Source organism: Hyperolius riggenbachi, chromosome 7, assembly GCF_040937935.1.
Source record: "Hyperolius riggenbachi isolate aHypRig1 chromosome 7, aHypRig1.pri, whole genome shotgun sequence".
NCBI lineage: Eukaryota > Metazoa > Chordata > Amphibia > Anura > Hyperoliidae > Hyperolius > Hyperolius riggenbachi.
Genome location: NC_090652.1, coordinates 42,165,387 through 42,183,096, shown reverse-complemented (window position 1 = coordinate 42,183,096; position 17,710 = coordinate 42,165,387). Strand labels below are relative to the sequence as shown.

The following is a 17,710-nucleotide window of genomic DNA, read 5'->3' as shown; positions in this document are numbered from 1 at the left end:
CCGAATACTTTTGCAACCCACTGTATGTGCTCCCTATGCTGAAATCTGGAAATCTGTGTGCAGATGCATGGCAGCAATAGATTCCTCTCTGATCAGATTCAATTCCAGAGGGATCTATCTGATGGTCGAATCTGCTGCCCCATCTGCCAAGGTACGGGCACCTTAATAAATGAGTTGAGATTCCATCATCTCCTTTACTGATAAAATGAATTTTATTATACCTATGACAAGTCAGAGAGATACATTTTGCAAATAGACCTCTGCATTTTTTTTTTTACTGAGCAAACCTCTTAAGTCTACTAAACAAATTTTTTTCCCATTGAGGATTCTTCTCTTTTTCTTTTTCTTTATCTTTTTCAATTATTTTCTCTTTCTTAAGTTCATCTATTTGTGCTTGGAAATCCTCAGCTTGTTGTTGAAGTTTCTGCTCCATGTATAAATGCATTTCCTGTGTAAACAGTAACAACCAGAGGATATGTATCAGCAACATGTCTGGCTACAATTGACAACATGTCAGCAACATAGTTACAGTTAATTTGGTTGAAAAAAGACATACGTCCATCGAGTTCAACCATATTTGGCTAATTAAAATGCACCATCCTTAGGCCCAGTGCACACAAAAACCTCTAGCAGATCCGCAAAACGCTAGAGGTTTTTGAAGCAGATTTCAGAGCGATTCCTAGGCATGTTTAGAGCGGCTTTCTAAACATGCCTAGCGTTTTTTGGAGTGTTTTTGTGTAACAGATGTCATATATTGTTACAGTAAAGCTGTTACTGAACAGCTTCTGTAACAAAAACGCCTGGAAAACCGCTCTGATCTGGCGTTTTTCACAGTGTTTTGCATTTTTCCTATACTTAACATTGAAGGCAGAAACGCCTCCGAAATCCAAAAAATGCTGCAGCCCGGGAGTTTGCATTTGTGGAAAAAACGAGCCACTCTGGTGTGCACCATCCCATTCACTTTCATTAGCCAAGCGGTTTTCCCCCTGCAAGCATTTTTTAAAAAGCTGCAGAACCGCTCTGGTGTGCACTAGCCCATTGAGTTGTAAGGTGAATTAAGCATATGTTTTTTTTTTTACTTACCTTTGGCTAGTACTGCACATGCACACAACACCCCCGGTGACGTGAGCACGAGCACATGCATGTTCAAAAGCCGCTGGATCCATTAAAGACTGCAGCAGGGGACACAGACACTTCTAGAGGCTAGAAGAAGCCCCAGGTAACTAAAAAAGCATTTGCTTAATTCACCTTGAAACTCCTTTAATAGCCTCGTGGCTAGGGTAGTGCAGTCAGAGCAAAATAAGCAAAATAATAATATAATAATATATTAGATAAGAGGATAAGTGGTGGACGAAAGGTATCCGTACACTAATAGATGGCCAAAAGATAAAATCCTCCCACAAGTTAAAAATAGGTGTTCAAAAGATTTCAGCATGAGCCATTGATGTACAGCCGTTCTTATAAATAGTGAAAAACATCTAGTGAGCATGCTCAAGTGACATGAAAAAACATCTAGTGAGCATGCTCAAGTGACATGATTGAGAAAATTCTGTGTAAAATTGTAACTTACTGTGAACATATTTTTGCCAGGTCGCACTAATTATAAATAATCTTATGGTTAATGCAAAAATATATTCACAAACAACTTACAATTTTGGGATTTTGCTATTCAAAATTGCAATTTTCAAAATTTTTCGGAATTCCACATAAAATCTCAGATTTTCAATGAATTGGGAATTCTGACCATCAGGGTCGGACTGGGCCACAGTAGCACAGTTTTTTCCCTCGGTGGGCCCCGCCTCCAGGTCTCTGGTGGGCCCCCCCTCCTTGTCTGACAGAGCTCCAATTGCTTCCTGCAGCACAAAAATTCTCTTCTCAGTGCTGTAATCACTCATGCTGAGAGCGGTGGTGTAGCTAAGGAGCTGTAGGCCTCGATGCAAATTTTACAATGGGGCCCCCAAAGCACTCTATACATAACAATTGATACGACGCACCAAAACCTGCCAATGGCAACTACAGTGTCAGAGGTGCAAGAAGGGGATGGGAAATAGCTTGTTAATGATTACCACTGTTCAAAGTATCTATAGAAGTGATTATTATGAGCACAGGACCAATAGAGAGGTAATACTGTAGTTGAGGGAGGGCCCTTCGGGGCCCCTTTGGCCCAAGGGCCCCAATGTGGTCGCAACCTCTGCGGTTGCAACCTCTGCAAAGTAGGACATTACTTTAAATTGAAGGAGGGGACTCTATGCAAAGTTTTGCTGGGCAGCAGTGTCTCTGAATTACAATGCTGCTAAGATCATGTACATTTGGCCCTGTCCATAATACATCATGACCACGCCCACCTTCTGGTGCATGGTCACGCCCTTTTTTTCACTGCAATCATGGGATGTGTGGGCCCCAGGTTGAAATTTCTTTTGGTGGGCCCCAAGTGTCCCAGTCTGACCCTGCTGACCATCCCTATTTTTGATACTACGAATATGAAGGTTCCTACAGAATTATTGCAACATCTGCACCGGCATTTGATATAGTTGGCCCCTGGGCTTATCCTCCTCAATAGTTGGTCCCCTGCCCAGACAATACCTGGTGTGCGGCAGTAGAAGCTGAGGGTCGACATGTCTTGCATCATGTTTACAAAAATTCCCCCCTCATCCTCCTCTATTTGTCCTCCTCCTCTTCCAACTCTGGCTAAAGGGAACTGAGCACCAGGATTTTTTCTCCCATAAGGGAGGTTTGTAATGTGGTGTGCCAATGGGGAGGGGGGTGGGGTTATAGTGAGCCCCAGTACTTACCTATGGGGTGCTGCTCCTGTGGCTCCTGGCTTGTATGGGACATGCCATCTTCTGTACATACTGTCCTCATCTGCCAAGATTTGCAGTTCCCAGCAGTGCCTCGCATGTGCCGCAATGCATGCTGGGAGATGTAGTCTGTGGATGTGAGTACAGAGGTGATCCCACCTGAACCCCCTGGCATGCATTGCAGTGCATTGCACACAAGGCACTAAAAAATTCAGCAGATGTAGTCAGTCTGAGGAGAAGCACCCCGTAGGTAAGTAGTGACACACTTCATTATAAACCTCCCTAATGGGAAGGTTCATTAAAAAAAAAATCCTGGTGCTCAGTTGCCTTTTTAGGTGAATTTGCTCCCAGGGAGAGTGCTTAAAAATACCCACCACCACACCCAGTATAGCATACCAGAACCCCACAGCATGGCAGAATTTCAGGCAAGGCCACAACAACCATGGCCTAGGGAACCAGAAAAGTAAGGGGTGGGCTGCGGGCAGCAGGGTGGCAGTAGCAGTTAGCCTGCCGAACATTTGACCTGCTACACAGAGTTTGGAAATAGCGGTGGGCAGCTACCAAGAGCCGGAACTGGCACTCTGGGGAAGAAGGGGCAGTGAATGGGCATATACAGTGATCTCTGACAGTCACTGTCACTCACTAAGTGTGCCGCTTGCCAAGGAACTTACAGTCTAATCACTTCACTAACTGTCCTCAGAGGAGTTTATAATGTAATCCCTGCCATCACTTCACTTACAGTCCTCAGATAAACCTACGATCTAATCCCTGCCATCATGTTTAGGATGCTGTTGGTCCAAGGGCAGCTGGTGATAGTGGGCTTTGGATGGTAAAAAATACTAATCTGGCCCTGCTCTCACACAGTCTAGTCAGTCAGAGCCCCCCTTTCCCACCCCACACCTGGTATGGTAAGCCAGAGCCCCCCTCCCTCCCCACACTTAGTATAGTCAGCCAGAGCCCACTTTTCCCACCCCCAAAACCCAGTATAGGATGCCAGAACCCCCCCCCCCCCCCCTTTCCCACCCCGCACACACAGTATAGTCATTCAGGTCACAGGCGAGTTGCTCCCGTTTGCTGCCTCTTCATCCCCTGAGTCCCAGACCCTTTTCCGACTGCTGCTGCAGTTTACATGTTTGGCAGGTTGAGTGCATGAGTGTGCCAGCCCACTGCCTGCCACTTGCTTCCTGGTGCCCTAAGCCATAGCCTTTGTGGCCGTGCCTGAAATCCGGCAATGCCCATGGATCCTTCTGCCATGACCAGAAACTTCCTAACTGCTTCATGACTGACTAGCAGTGGTATGATAAGAACCATTTGCCATGAATGTTGAAGGTGAAGTAATAGGGGGAGGAGGCATAGGTGGAACAGCAGAGGATAACATTGGCCCCCCTTCAGTGGATTTCAGGTAGCAATGTGTTTTTGTTTGTTTGTTTTGTATATGTAAGAGCAGGAAATTTGTTCCTAAATGGGATCTGGACTGGACTGTCTTCTGTAAATTGCTCAGTGGGAAATGGTACACGCATGCCATGTTTATCTGTTTTGAGAATGATGACGCTCCAGACTGGAGAGCTCCACACAACCATTCTTCCTTTCTTTTCCTGCTGTTGTCCTGGAGCCTTATCTTTCACTTCCCCTACTGTTGTATTAAAGGAATACTGTGGGGGAGTCGGGGGGAAATTAGTTGAACTTACCTGGGGCTTCTAATGGTCCCCCACAGACATCTTGTGCCTACGCAGCCACTCACCGATGCTCCGGCCCCGCCTCCAGTTCACTTCTGGAATTTCAGACTTTAAAGTCTGAAAACCACTGCGCCTGCGTTGCCGTGTCCTCGCTCACGCTGATATCACCAGGATCGTACTGCGCAGGTACAGACCATACTGGGTCTGCGCAGTATGCTCCTGGTGACATCAGCGGGAGCAAGGACACAGCAATGCAGGCGCAGTGGTTTTCAGACTTTAAAGTCGGAAATTCCAGAAGTGAACCGGAGGCGGGGTCGGAGCATCGGTGAGTGGCTGCATAGGCACAGCATGTCTGCGGGGGACCATTAGAAGCCCCGGGTAAGTTCAACTCATTTTCCCCAGACCTCCCTACAGTATTCCTTTAAGAAAAGTGCCTGTGCTTGTACTTTTACCTCTGCTTCTTTGGCTTGTCAGCCTTGGGATGGGTTAGCATCTACTTTCCTCCCCCTGCTGTCAGTGTCATAGCTGCTATTACTGACCCTTCTATGTTACTGTGGTTTACTTCCTAGGTTGTATCACCATCATCATATGCCATCATAGGAAGTCACTTCTGCCGACTCATCTGGTGCTTCTGTAGCCCCCACTAAGTATTTCATACTTTTGATCTCACCCCTTCTATACACATGAACTATGGAAGAGCAACTTAGGCCCGGTTCACATTAGCGGTGGCCGTCCGGAATCGCCGTGCCGGAGCCGGACCGCTTTCAGAACGGACGGAACGGACGCACGGCATGGCAATGAAAGCCTATGCGTCCGTTCACATGCGTCCGTTCTGCCGGACCGGAGCCGGACCGGATCCGGGCCGGATCCGGACTCCGGCGTCCGTTCCAACATGCGCTATTTTTTGGTCCGGCTCCTCCGGCAGCCGTATCCGGAGCGGAGCCGGACTGCACCATCCGGCCAATACAAAGCAAAGAGAGCCGGAGAGCGCACAACACACTGGCTACAAAAACCGGACGTTCTACCCCACTTCCTATGCATTTTGGATGGGGACCACATGGGCCCAGCGAAGAGTGGGGCAGCAGCGATTTCATGCTGGAGCTCTTTTTGCCAGCAACATGTCTGATATGTCTGAAGGAGGCAAACAACAGAGAGAATTCCCAGGTTTACGAGTAAAAAATGCCTGGATCCATGGTCCCAACTGCAGTCTCTGTATCCACGGATGGTCTCCACACGTCCACCTGTCTCCAACAATGACCCCAGACCCTTCTGCTGACCTCCCAGACCCCAGGTAATTAAAAGGATGTTATCTCCTTAAGAAACCGGATCCGGACCGCAACCGTGTTCACACCGCACGGAAACCGGATGCAAACGGACCGGATCCGGATAGGAACCGTACGGATCAGGTCCGGTCCGGATACGGTGCGGTCCGGACATCCGGTGCGGTTTTTACTAAACCGCAAGTGTGAACGGGGCCTTATTCCTAGCACTGAACAAGGTTGCTTTGCAAATAAATGAGGGTGGAATATTCCACGCTACCCTTTCAAGGCAGCTCCCAGTGTTACAGTGGACCCGAGATCAAATGCGGGGCCATCACCAATGGCCTCCTAACAAATATGAAATTGTAACGATCGGTGTAACAGAGAGGGTCTGATTACCGGTGAACTGCAGTCTCACAAGGAATACAGAATATACCCGATTATTGGTGATCTGCAGTATCACCGATAATCAGATATATCTACTAACCTCTGGACACCAAGGAGAACAAGTGAGTGTTGAGATGCAACAATATACTTTGAGTATTACACCAGAAGAATGTTCCTTCCTATGGCCTAGACTCTCCAGGAGGGAGGAGTTAGGCTATGAGTAGGAAGGTCAGAGCGTGAGTGACACCCGAGAGGGAGGGTGTCACTAACGGGACTGGGAACTGCCTCTAACTGTATGCAGGATGCAAGTACAGAGTCCAGGAACGAGCAGAGTTTGGCAACAGGATATCAGAAATAGCAAGGTACAAGATCAGAGTTCAGAGGAATAGTCAGGCAGGCAGAAGGTCATAACGAATAATACAATTCAATGTTCCTAATGCTAAGGTGTGAATGCCTTGATGTCAACACCTTTGGAAACTATGCTAGAACACAGATACAGACAAGGTCTGAGTGCTACCCAGGGGCAGACTGACCATTAGGGCACTCAGGCACGGACCGAGGGCCCGTGGTCAGGGGGGGCCCGCCGCCCGCCAGAGAGCCCTGTGCACGAGGGGAGACAGCCAGCGAAGGAGGGCGATGGGCAGAGCAGCGGAGAAGAGGGGAAGTTCCCCCCCTTCTCTCACCTTGGGGCCCCCCTTCCTGGCTCTCCCATCCAGAATCGGTAAAGTGTCAGTGCAGCGGCTGACAGCGGGCGGAGATTTACCGCTGTTCAGCCACCGGAGGGAGCGCTGATCTGTGTGCCACTAGTCTGGGCTTCTCCGCTTCTCCGCTGCTATGCAAATCGCCCTTCTTCACTGGCTGTCTCCCCTCCTGGAGACACTACAAGCCTGGCTGCATATACTGGGGGCACCTATACGCCTGGCTATGACGGGGAGACCTATACACCTGGCTGCATATACTGGGGAGACCTATACACCTGGCTGCATATACTGGGGGCACTTATACACCTGACTACATATACTGGGGGCACTTATAGACCTAGCTACGTATACTGGGGGCACCTATAGACCTGGCTATACTGGGGACACCTATACACCTGGCTGCATATACTGGGGAGACTTATACACCTGACTACATATACTGGGGGCACTTATAGACCTAGCTACATATACTGGGGGCACCTGTAGACCTGGCTATACTGGGGACACCTATACACCTGGCTGCATATACTGGGGAGAACTATACACCTGGCTGCATATACTGGGGGCACTTATACACCTGACTACATATACTGGGGGCACTTATAGACCTAGCTACATATACTGGGGGCACCTATAGACCTGGCTGTATATACTGGGGGCACCAATAGACCTGGCTATACTGGGGACACCTATACACCTGGCTACATATACTGGGGACACCTAAAGACCTAGCTATCTATACAGGAGACACCTATAGACCTGGCTATCTATACAGAAGACACCTATAGACCTGGCTATCTATACAGGAGACACCTTTAGACCTGGCTATCTGTACTGGGGACACCTATAGACCTGGCTATCTGTACTGGGGACACCTATAGGCCTGGCTACCTATTCTGGAGACACCTGTAGACCTGGCTACCTATACTGGGGACACCTATAGACCTGGCTATCTTAACTGGGGACATCTATAGACCTGGCTATCTTACATGGGGACATCTATAGACCTGGCTATCTATTCTGGGGACACCTGTAGACTAGGCTACTTATACTGGGGACACCTATAGACCTGGTTACTTCCACTGGGGATATCTTTTGACCTGGTTACCTATACTGGGGGCACCTATTTTGGGGGAACTGCTGCCAGAGTAACTATTTTTGGGGAACTGCTGCTGCCAGATTAAGTGTATTTTGAGAAACAGCTGCCACATTATGTGTACTTTTGGGGAACCGCTGCCAGATTGTGTATAATGGGGGAACTGCTGCTTCCAGATTCTGTGTATTTTGGGGGAACCACTGCTGCTACATGTATTTTCGGTGATCCGCTGCCAGATTATGCATATTTTGGGGAGCCGCTGCCAAATTATGTGTATTTGGGGGAACCGCTGCTGCCAGATAACGTCTATTTTGGGGGAACGACTGCCATATTATCTGTATTTTGGAAGAACCTCTGCCAAATTGCATGGATTTTCGGTGAAATGCTGTAAGATTACATGTATTTTGCGAGGAAACACTATGGCAGAGTTCAAACTTCCCCGTCAGACCTTTTACACCACTGCTAAGGTCATGTATATTTTGCCCCACCCATATTCTGTTGCGTGACCACACCCATTTTTTGGCGCGCCGCACTACGCGCGGTGCAGGGGTTTTTATCAGTGTAAAATGTAACATATTTACTGTTGTCAGTAAATTATTATATCTTAGTCTGTAAAAATATAACGTGAAAGGTGGGAAACACTGGCATGGGGGCCCCAAAATATCCTATTGCCCGGGGGCCTCATGAGTTGTCAGTCCGCCCCTGGTGCTACCACATAGTGATCGCAACGGCAGACAACCAGAGAATGCCCAGCACCCAGTATATATAGTGAGGTACTCTCCAGCGCCTCCCTAAGTGCTGGACCAATGGCAAGTGGTGAAAATGTCAGCTGACCGGCCTGGTCGGCTGTCATATAAGCTCTGCCTCTCAGCGCGCGCGTCCTCCTGAATCTGTGTGGACTAGCAGTCCCAGCCACACCAGACACGTCTTGCAATGTGATTCTTGATTCAAGCGCGGGGACCGCCGCCCCGCTCTCTAAGGGAGCGGCGGTTTCCCCGCGTCCGGCTGCACTGTCAGCAACTCTGCCATCCGTGCAATCTGCCGCCTCCACTGCGGACTCCACCGCTCTGCCCATGCGGCATGCGGCGGTTTCTCCGCGTTGCGCCGCCATGTTGGACGCGGAAACAGCCTCCTCACTCTGAGCTACCAGGCTTCTCAGGATGCAACGCATGGAACTCCCTTCTCAATTTGTCAGCAAGCATGCGACACTCAGGTACCCATGATCTCTCCTTGACACCATACCCCTTCCAATGAACCAGATATTGTACTGAGTTCTGAACTATACGAGAGTCTAAAATCTTTTCTACTTCGTACTCAGGTTGGTCATCAATCATCACAGGAGGAGGAGGAGTGGGACCCACATGAACTGCTGGCTTAAGCAGGGACACGTGTAAAGATCTCACGCTGCACATACTGGCAGGGAGGTCAATGGCATAAGTGACATCGTTGATCTTTCTGGTCACTGGGAATGGACCCACATACCTGGGCCCCAACTTAGCTGAGGGCTGTTTCAAGGTCAAGTGACGTGTGGACACCCAGACTAAATCTCCTGGCAAAAACCTCCACTCCAATGAACAGTCAGCTTGACCTTTTGACTTTGAAATGCCTTCTCCAAATTATTTTTCACAATCCACCATGTATCTTTAAATGATCTTTGCCAGGCCTCCAGAGCTGGAAACGGAGTGGAGGCGACTGGCAATGGGGAGAATTTAGGCAATTTCCCGGTCACTACCTGAAATGGACAAAATCCTGAAGAGGAACTTTTTAAATTATTGTGCGCAAATTCTGCAAAGGGCAAGAACTTTACCCAATCATTCTGCGCTTCTGCAACGTAACACCTTAAAAACTGTTCCAATGATTGGTTGACTCATTCCGTCTGACCATTGGTCTGTGGGTGGTAGCCCGACGAAAATGACAGTTCCATGCCCATTTGGTGACAAAATGCCCTCCAAAATCTGGAAACAAATTGGACTCCCCTATCTGACACTATGTTTTCCGGAATGCCATGCAATCGGAAAACGTGGATGATGAACAAATCGGCCAATTCCTGGGCCGAGGGGAGTCCTTTCAAGGGCACAAAATGGGCCATTTTACCAAAGCGGTCGACTACCACCCAAATGACCGGCATGCCCTCAGACCTGGGGAGTTCATCCACAAAATCCATGGATAAGTGGGTCCATGGCTCACTCAGGGTGGGCAAAGGCTGCAACCTTCCCACAGGTGCCAGCCGGGAGGGCTTACTCCTCGCACACACCACACACTCTCTAACAAACTCCTTGCAATCAGCTGCCAGAGAGGGCCACCAAGCGCATCTGGCTACAAGGTCCTGTGTTCTGGAGGCCCCAGGGTGTCCCGCATTCCTGTGTGAGTGGAACATCTGCAAAATCTGAAGCCGAAATGGCAGTGGAATAAACATAACCCCTTTGGGCTTCCCCTCCGGGACGTCCTGCTGAAAGGGACCTAAAGTCTCTGTCCAATCTTCCCAAGTCTCAGTTGTAGCTAGTACCAGTTTCTGGGGAACAATGGTCTCTGGGGGGGAGGGCTGTGCTGTCTCTGGCTCAAAGCATCTGGACAGGGCATCTGCCTTAATGTTTTTGCTCCCTGGGGTGTACGCAATTATAAATCTGAATCTCGAGAAGAACAATGACCATCGGGCCTGACGGGGGCTTAATCTTTTAGCTCCCTCGATGTATTCTAAATTTTTGTGGTCAGTGTAAACTGTAATTGTATGTTCAGCTCCTTCCAAAAATGACGCCATTCTTCAAAGGCCAGTTTGATGGCCAGGAGCTCCCTGTTGCCTATATCATAGTTTCTCTCTGCCGGAGAGAACCTACGAGAGAAATAGGCACATAGGTGTAGTCTGCCCTGTAACCCTGACCGCTGAGACAGCACAGCCCCTACCCCAACCTCCGAGGCGTCCACCTCAACAATAAAGGGATAGGAAGTATCAACGTGTCTCAGGATGGGTGCCGAGCAAAACAAATCTTTTAAAGTGGAGAATGCATGCAACGCCTCTGGAGGCCAGTGGGTGGTATATGCCCCTTTCTTAGTGAGACAGGTGAGGGGTGCAACAACAGTGGAGTACCCCTTTATGAACCTTCTATAGTAATTGGTAAAGCCTAGAAATCTCTGAAGAGATTTTAACCCCACTGGTTGAGGCCATTCCAACACAGCAGAAACCTTGGCAGGATCCATGGACAGGCCCGAGGTGGAAATAATGTACCCTAAAAAGGTGACAGATGTTACTTCGAAAATGCATTTCTCCAACTTGGCATAAAGCATGTTCTATCTCAGTTTATCCAATACAAATTTGACATGTGCCCTGTGCTCGGAGAGGTTGTTAGAAAAGATAAGTATATCATCTAGATATACCAACACAAACTTGCCCAAAACCTCCCTGAATACCTCATTGATCAATTCCTGAAAGACGGCCGGGGCGTTACACTGCCCGAAGGGCATCACCAGGTACTCGTAATGCCCGTCGGGCGTGTTAAAGGCCGTCTTCCATTCATCGCCCTTTCTGATCCGCACCAGGTTGTATGCACCCCGTAAATCCAACTTTGAAAAGATCTTAGCGTCGGTAATCTGTGTAAACAAGTCATCTATCAGGGGCAAAGGGTAGCGATTCTTCACAGTGATTTTATTCAGGCCCCGGTAATCAATGCAAGGCCGCAGGCCTCCATCTTTTTTCTTAACGAAAAAGAAATCTGCGCCAGCAGGCGACCGAGAAGGGCGAATGAACCCCTTGGCCAAATTTTCACGAATGTACTCCTGCATGGCCACATTCTCTGGTCCAGACAAATTGTAAAGATGACCCCTAGGGGGCATACAACCAGATCGGAGATCGATGGGGCAATCAAATGGGCAATGTGGAGGTAACTTATCTGCAGCCTTGGGACAGAACACATCAGAATACTCAGAGTATTGTACTGGTACCCCCTCCAACTGGATCTTGGTCTGGCCCAATGTCACTCTCCCTAAACACTGCTGAAAACAGCGATCTGACCAACTAGTTAGCTGACCGGTAGCCCAATTAATCTGAGGAGAGTGTAAGTGTAGCCATGGCATGCCAAGGATGACTGTGGAGGTGGTCATGTGTAACACAAAAAAATGTAGTTTTTCTGTAAGTAACACCCCTATAGTAACTTCCACCTCTGGTGTCTGGGACAACGGATGATTACTTTGCAGGGGGGAATCATCTACTGCCGTAACCTGAATAGGTGGTTTTAATGGGGTGAACGGAATGCCCAATCTCTTAGCAAATTCAAAATCCATAAAATTAGCTGCAGAGCCAGAATCAACAAAAGCCTCAGAAATCTCAGTTTTGTCTTCCCATGTGACTGCACAGAGAAGGAGTAATCGTCTATCTTCTAGGGGTAAAAGCTGCGTGCCTAGGGTGCTACCCCCTACAACTCCTAGGCAGTAGCGTTTCCCGGCTTGTTGGGGCAATTACGTACTCTATGACCCCCCTCTGCGCAGTAAAGACACAGACGTTCAGACATCCTGCGTCTTCGCTCCACTTGGGATAATTTTGACCGACCAATTTGCATTGGTTCGGGTGGAGGCGAGACAGGAGGAGGTGGAATTACTGGCGGCGCAGCGTAGGACACCATTCTTACATGACTACTACCCCGGGTCTGTTTCTGATAGCGCAGTCTGCGGTCGACGTGAATGGCCGATGAAATGGCCTCATCAACTGTCTTAGGTTCAGGAAAACATAGCATGAGATCTGAAACCTCGTCTGACAATCCTGATAAGAAACAATCTAATAGGGCATAGGTGTCCCATCTGGCTGAAATTGACCACCTCCTAAATTCGGCTGCGTAATCTTCGACCGGACCCTTGCCTTGACGCAATAACTTAAGCTTCCGCTCAGAGGTCGCGGCAAGGTCTGGGTCGTCGTAAATTACTGCCATGGCTTTAAAAAATTCATCCACAGAAGAGAGGGCTACATCTCCAGTGGGCAAACTGTATGCCCACGTCTGAGAATCGCCTGATAACAAAGTTTTAATAAATGTGACCCTTTGGGCCATAGTTCCTGAAGATCGGGGTTTCAACTCAAAGTAAGATAACACTCTACTTCTAAAATTTCGAAAGTCTGATCTGTGACCAGAAAATTTCTCAGGTACAGGCAAACGCATATCAGAGCTAGGAGGGGATCGCACCTCATCCACTGACGTCTGGAGGGTTTGTATAGACCCTGATAGGGCATTAATTAAGGCTTTGTGATTACCCAGCACTTGGTTGATGTTGTCCACCGAAGTGGCAAGTGCGCCCAGACGGTCAGTGCGTGCGTCCATATTGTATTGGTCTGCCGTTCTGTAACGATCGGTGTAACAGAGAGGGTCTGATTACCGGTGAAATGCAGTCTCACCAGGAATACAGAATATACCCGATTATTGGTGATCTGCAGTATCACCGATAATCAGATATATCTACTAACCTCTGGACACCAAGGAGAACAAGTGAGTGTTGAGATGCAACAGTATACTTTGAGTATTACACCAGAAGAATGCTCCTTCCTATGGCCTAGACTCTCCAGGAGGGAGGAGTTAGGCTATGAGTAGGAAGGTCAGAGCGTGAGTGACACCCGAGAGGGAGGGTGTCACTAACGGGACTGGGAACTGCCTCTAACTGTAAGGCCAGTTCTCGAGGTCGGCAAGCCAGGTCGTAACCACACAGACAGATAAGGTACAGAATCAGGATGCAAGTACAGAGTCCAGGAACGAGCAGAGTTTGGCAACAGGATATCAGAAATAGCAAGGTACAAGATCAGAGTTCAGAGAAATAGTCAGGCAGGCAGAAGGTCATAACAAATAATACAATTCAATGTTCCTAATGCTAAGGTGTGAACGCCTTGATGTCAACACCTTTGGAAACTATGCTAGAACACAGATACAGACAAGGTCTGAGTGCTACCACATAGTGATCGCAACGGCAGACAACCAGAGAATGCCCAGCACCCAGTATATATAGTGAGGTACTCTCCAGCGCCTCCCTAAGTGCTGGACCAATGGAAAGTGGTGAAAATGTCAGCTGACCGGCCTGGTCAGCTGACCCTTTTCTGGCTGTCATATAAGCTCTGCCTCTGAGCGCGCGCGCGCGTCCTTCTGAATCTGTGTGGACTAGCAGTCCCAGCCACACCAGACATGTCTTGCAATGTGATTCTTGATTCAAGCGCGGGGACCGCCGCCCCGCTCTCTAAGGGAGCGGCGGTTTCCCCGCGTCCGGCTGCACTGTCAGCAACTCTGCCATCCGTGCAATCTGCCGCCTCCACCGCGGACTCCACCGCTCTGCCCATGCGGCATGCGGCGGTTTCTCCGCGTTGTGCCGCCATGTTGGACGCAGAAACAGCCGCCTCACTCTGAGCTTTTGCGGCGGCTTTTCCGCGTTTCCTCACAGAAATAGTTAAATATTAAATAACAGTTTTTCTCCCTAGGTTTTTCTCTACCCCTCTAGTTTAAGTAACCTCTCCTCCTCATTTATCTACTGCTGCAGCTCTCCTAGTTCCAAGTCTCCAAGATTGCAAGTGCTCCTGAGAGCATCTTTCTCAGAATCGAATGCGTTTGCATTTCAAGTTTTTAGGCTGTCTTTGCGTTTTGCATTTTTAAAATGGCTATAGGCTGAATTCGATAAACAAACCCACCTGTCAGAAATGCTCAACAGGGAGTGAAGTTAAGTTAGGTAGTACTATTGTACTACTTAGTATGGATCCACTTGAAGGTATCATGTGGGTCAGTATTGCTGGGGGTGGAGCCCCATGTTCACAGCCTCCACCTTCCCAGCCAATATCAGTTTGCATGGGGAACAAGAGGTGTTAATTGATCAGATATAATGGTATTACCCGCTGCTTCTCCCGGATAAGATTTTCTAATTTTTTCTCTGTCATTTTTCTTTCTTCCTCTATCTGTTTCTTCAGCTTTTGAATGGTCTCCTGGAGGTGGGCATTCTCTTCCTCGAGCCTCTTTTTTTTCCAAGCTTCTTCCTCCCGCCTTTTTCTTTCTTCTCCTTCTTTTTTCTCTTGTCTGCTATGTTCCTCTGGAATGGGAGAAACAAGATTAAAATTTGTATTCAAATGAAATTATTTATATATGTACAGGATCTTCTCAAAAAATTAGCATATTGTGATAAAGTTCATTATTTTCTGTAATGTACTGATAAACATTAGACTTTCATATATTTTAGACTAGCTGGTCGCCCGGCGTTGCCCGGGTATGTAATTGGCTAGTGTTACCTCTGCCCACTTTTTCTAATCCTAACACACAATTACTCAAGGATGACCTAGTTTGTGAGCTGTGCGGTCTTTGGCATCAATAATTGGCATTGAAATAAAATAAATCTAATTGGCTGTGGCTCCACTCCCTTGAAAATCAATAGGTGAATTTTGATTAGCTTTTGTAGGCTCCACCCACTTTTCTGAATATTAATCCCAGTCACCCAGTGACCAACTGTGCAAAGTTTAAGAAACCTGCCATTGACAGAGTAAGAAAAACAAAAGTTTGCTTTCTTAAAACAGAAAGAATTTGTGATAATTCAGGTTGGAGTGAGCTTAAAATGTCTCCCAGTGCATCACTGTTGAATATATGCAAATTAACCATTGTTACCCTTAAAAGCTAAACACACCTCCAAAACTGCTGGAATGAAATGATGTGTCAGTTTGTTAATTTGTACAGAGCCATAATAATCCAACATGCATACAGACTGTTTTGGATTGTTTGAACCTAATCAGTACATGGCATGGATTAATTTGGCTCTACGCAGTAGGGCTTGTAACACCGAGAGGTACAGACTAACCAGCAAGCTCATGGTGACCCAGAACTCATTGGAGTGTGTATGGGACTACAATGGTCCTAAAAGCCCCCTTACTAACATGTTAAGAAAAACAAAAGTTTGCTTTCTTAAAACAGAAAGAATTTGCGATAATTCAGGTTGGAGTGAGCTTGAGATGTCTCCCAGTGCATCACTGCTGAATATATGCAAATTAACCATTCTACCCTTAGAAGCTAAACACACCTCCAGTGTAACAGTGTACGAATGGCTGCAGTTTATATTTTCCAGTATTTGTCTCTTTTTGGTTATGGGACTAAAAAGTATCCTATACTTTATTCCAGGTAATGTACTATGTGTGTGCCAAATTTCAGTTTACATTCTAGCAGTGAAATTTGTAATTTTCTCCATCCACTGATGTCCTAATGTTTCCCAGGTATGTAGTTGGCTGCTGTTGGCTGTGGCGACTTTTTCTAACCCTAACACACAATTGTCAATAGTCATTGACCAAGTTTGTGAGATTTGTGGTTTTTGGCATGAATAATTTTCATTGAAATGAAACACATCTGATTTGCTGTTTGTGGCCCCACCCTTTTTCTAAATATTTAACCCCAGTCACCCAATGGTCAACTGTACCAGGTTTGAGGCTTGTGCCATTAACAGTGCAAAAATGGCAGCAATTAAATATTTGCCTTGAAAATCAATAGGTGAATTGTGATGGGTTTTTGTAGGCTCCACCCACTTTTCTGAATATTAATCCCAGTCACCCAGTGACCAACTGTGCAAAGTTTTAGAACCCTACAATTAATAGTGTAAGAATGGCTGCTGTTTACATTTTCCCAGTGAAATTTGTGTTTGTTTCCGCCCACTGATGACTTGGCATTGCCCAGGTATGTATTTGGCTGGTGTTGGCTCCGCCCACTTTTTCTAACCCTAACACAAAATTACTTAATGACCAAGCTTGTGAGCTTTGCGGTCTTTGGCATCAATAATTTGCATTGAAATAAAATAAATCTGATTGGCTGTGGCTCCACCCATTTTCTGAATTTGAACCCCAATCACCCAATGGCCAACTGTACCAGGTACAGGTGATTAACAGTGCAAGAATGACATCAATTAAATATTCCCCTTAAAGATTCATAGGTGGATTTTGATTGGCTTTTGTAGGCTCCACCCACTTTTCTGAATATTAATCTCAGTCACCCATTGACCAACTGTGCAAAGTTTGAGAACCCTACCATTAATAGTGTTAGAATTGCTGCAGTTTACATTTTCTCAGTGAAATTTGTATTTTGATGTCCCGGCATTGCCCGATTATATATTTGGCTGGTGTTGGCTGCGCTCACTTTTCCTAACCCTAACCCTAACACACAATTACTCAATGACCAAGTTTGTGAGCTTTGCAGTCTTTGGCATCAATAGCCAGCATTCAAATGAAACAAATCATATTGGCTGTTTGGTGCTCCACCCCCTTATATAAATTTAAACCCCAGTCACGCAATGATCAACTGTACCAGGTTTGAGGCTTGTGCCATTAACAGTGCAAGAATGGCAGCAATGAAATATTCTCCTGAAAAATCAATAGGTAATTTTTGATTGTTTTTTGTAGACTCCACCCACTTTTCAGAATATTAATCCCAGTCACCCAGTAACCAACTGTGCAAAGTTTGAGAATCCTACCATTAACAGTGTAAGAATGGCTGCTGTTTACATTTTCCCAGTAAAATTTGTATTTGTCTCCACCCACTTATGACCCTGCGTTGCTTGCTTATGTATTTGGCTGGTGTTGGCTGTGCCCGCTTTCCTAACCCTAACACACAATTAATCAATTACTCAATTACCAAGTTTGTGAGCTTTGTGGTGTTTGGCAACAATAATTTACATTGGAATGAAACAAATCTGATTGGCTATTAGTGGCTCCACCCCCTTTCTGAAATTGAACCCCAGTCACCCAATGATCAACTATACCAGGTTTGAGGCTTGTGCCATTAACAGTGCAAGAATGGCAGGTTTGTGCCATTAACAG

General features: G+C 47.0%; 1 protein-coding gene across 1 annotated transcript in view; it reads right to left on the bottom strand.

Annotated features, from left to right (window-relative positions):
* Positions 1–263: 263 nt before the first annotated feature.
* The window catches only part of LOC137525493 (guanylate-binding protein 4-like), a 300,578-nt gene continuing 283,131 nt past the window's right edge, over positions 264–17,710 (bottom strand). The window contains exons 9-10 of the mRNA XM_068246612.1: positions 14,762–14,955; positions 264–448 (exon numbers count right to left, since the gene is read on the bottom strand). Of these exons, the coding sequence (XP_068102713.1) occupies positions 275–448; positions 14,762–14,955 (368 nt within the window). The 3' untranslated portion in view covers positions 264–274. The remainder of the gene's footprint in view (positions 449–14,761; positions 14,956–17,710) is intronic.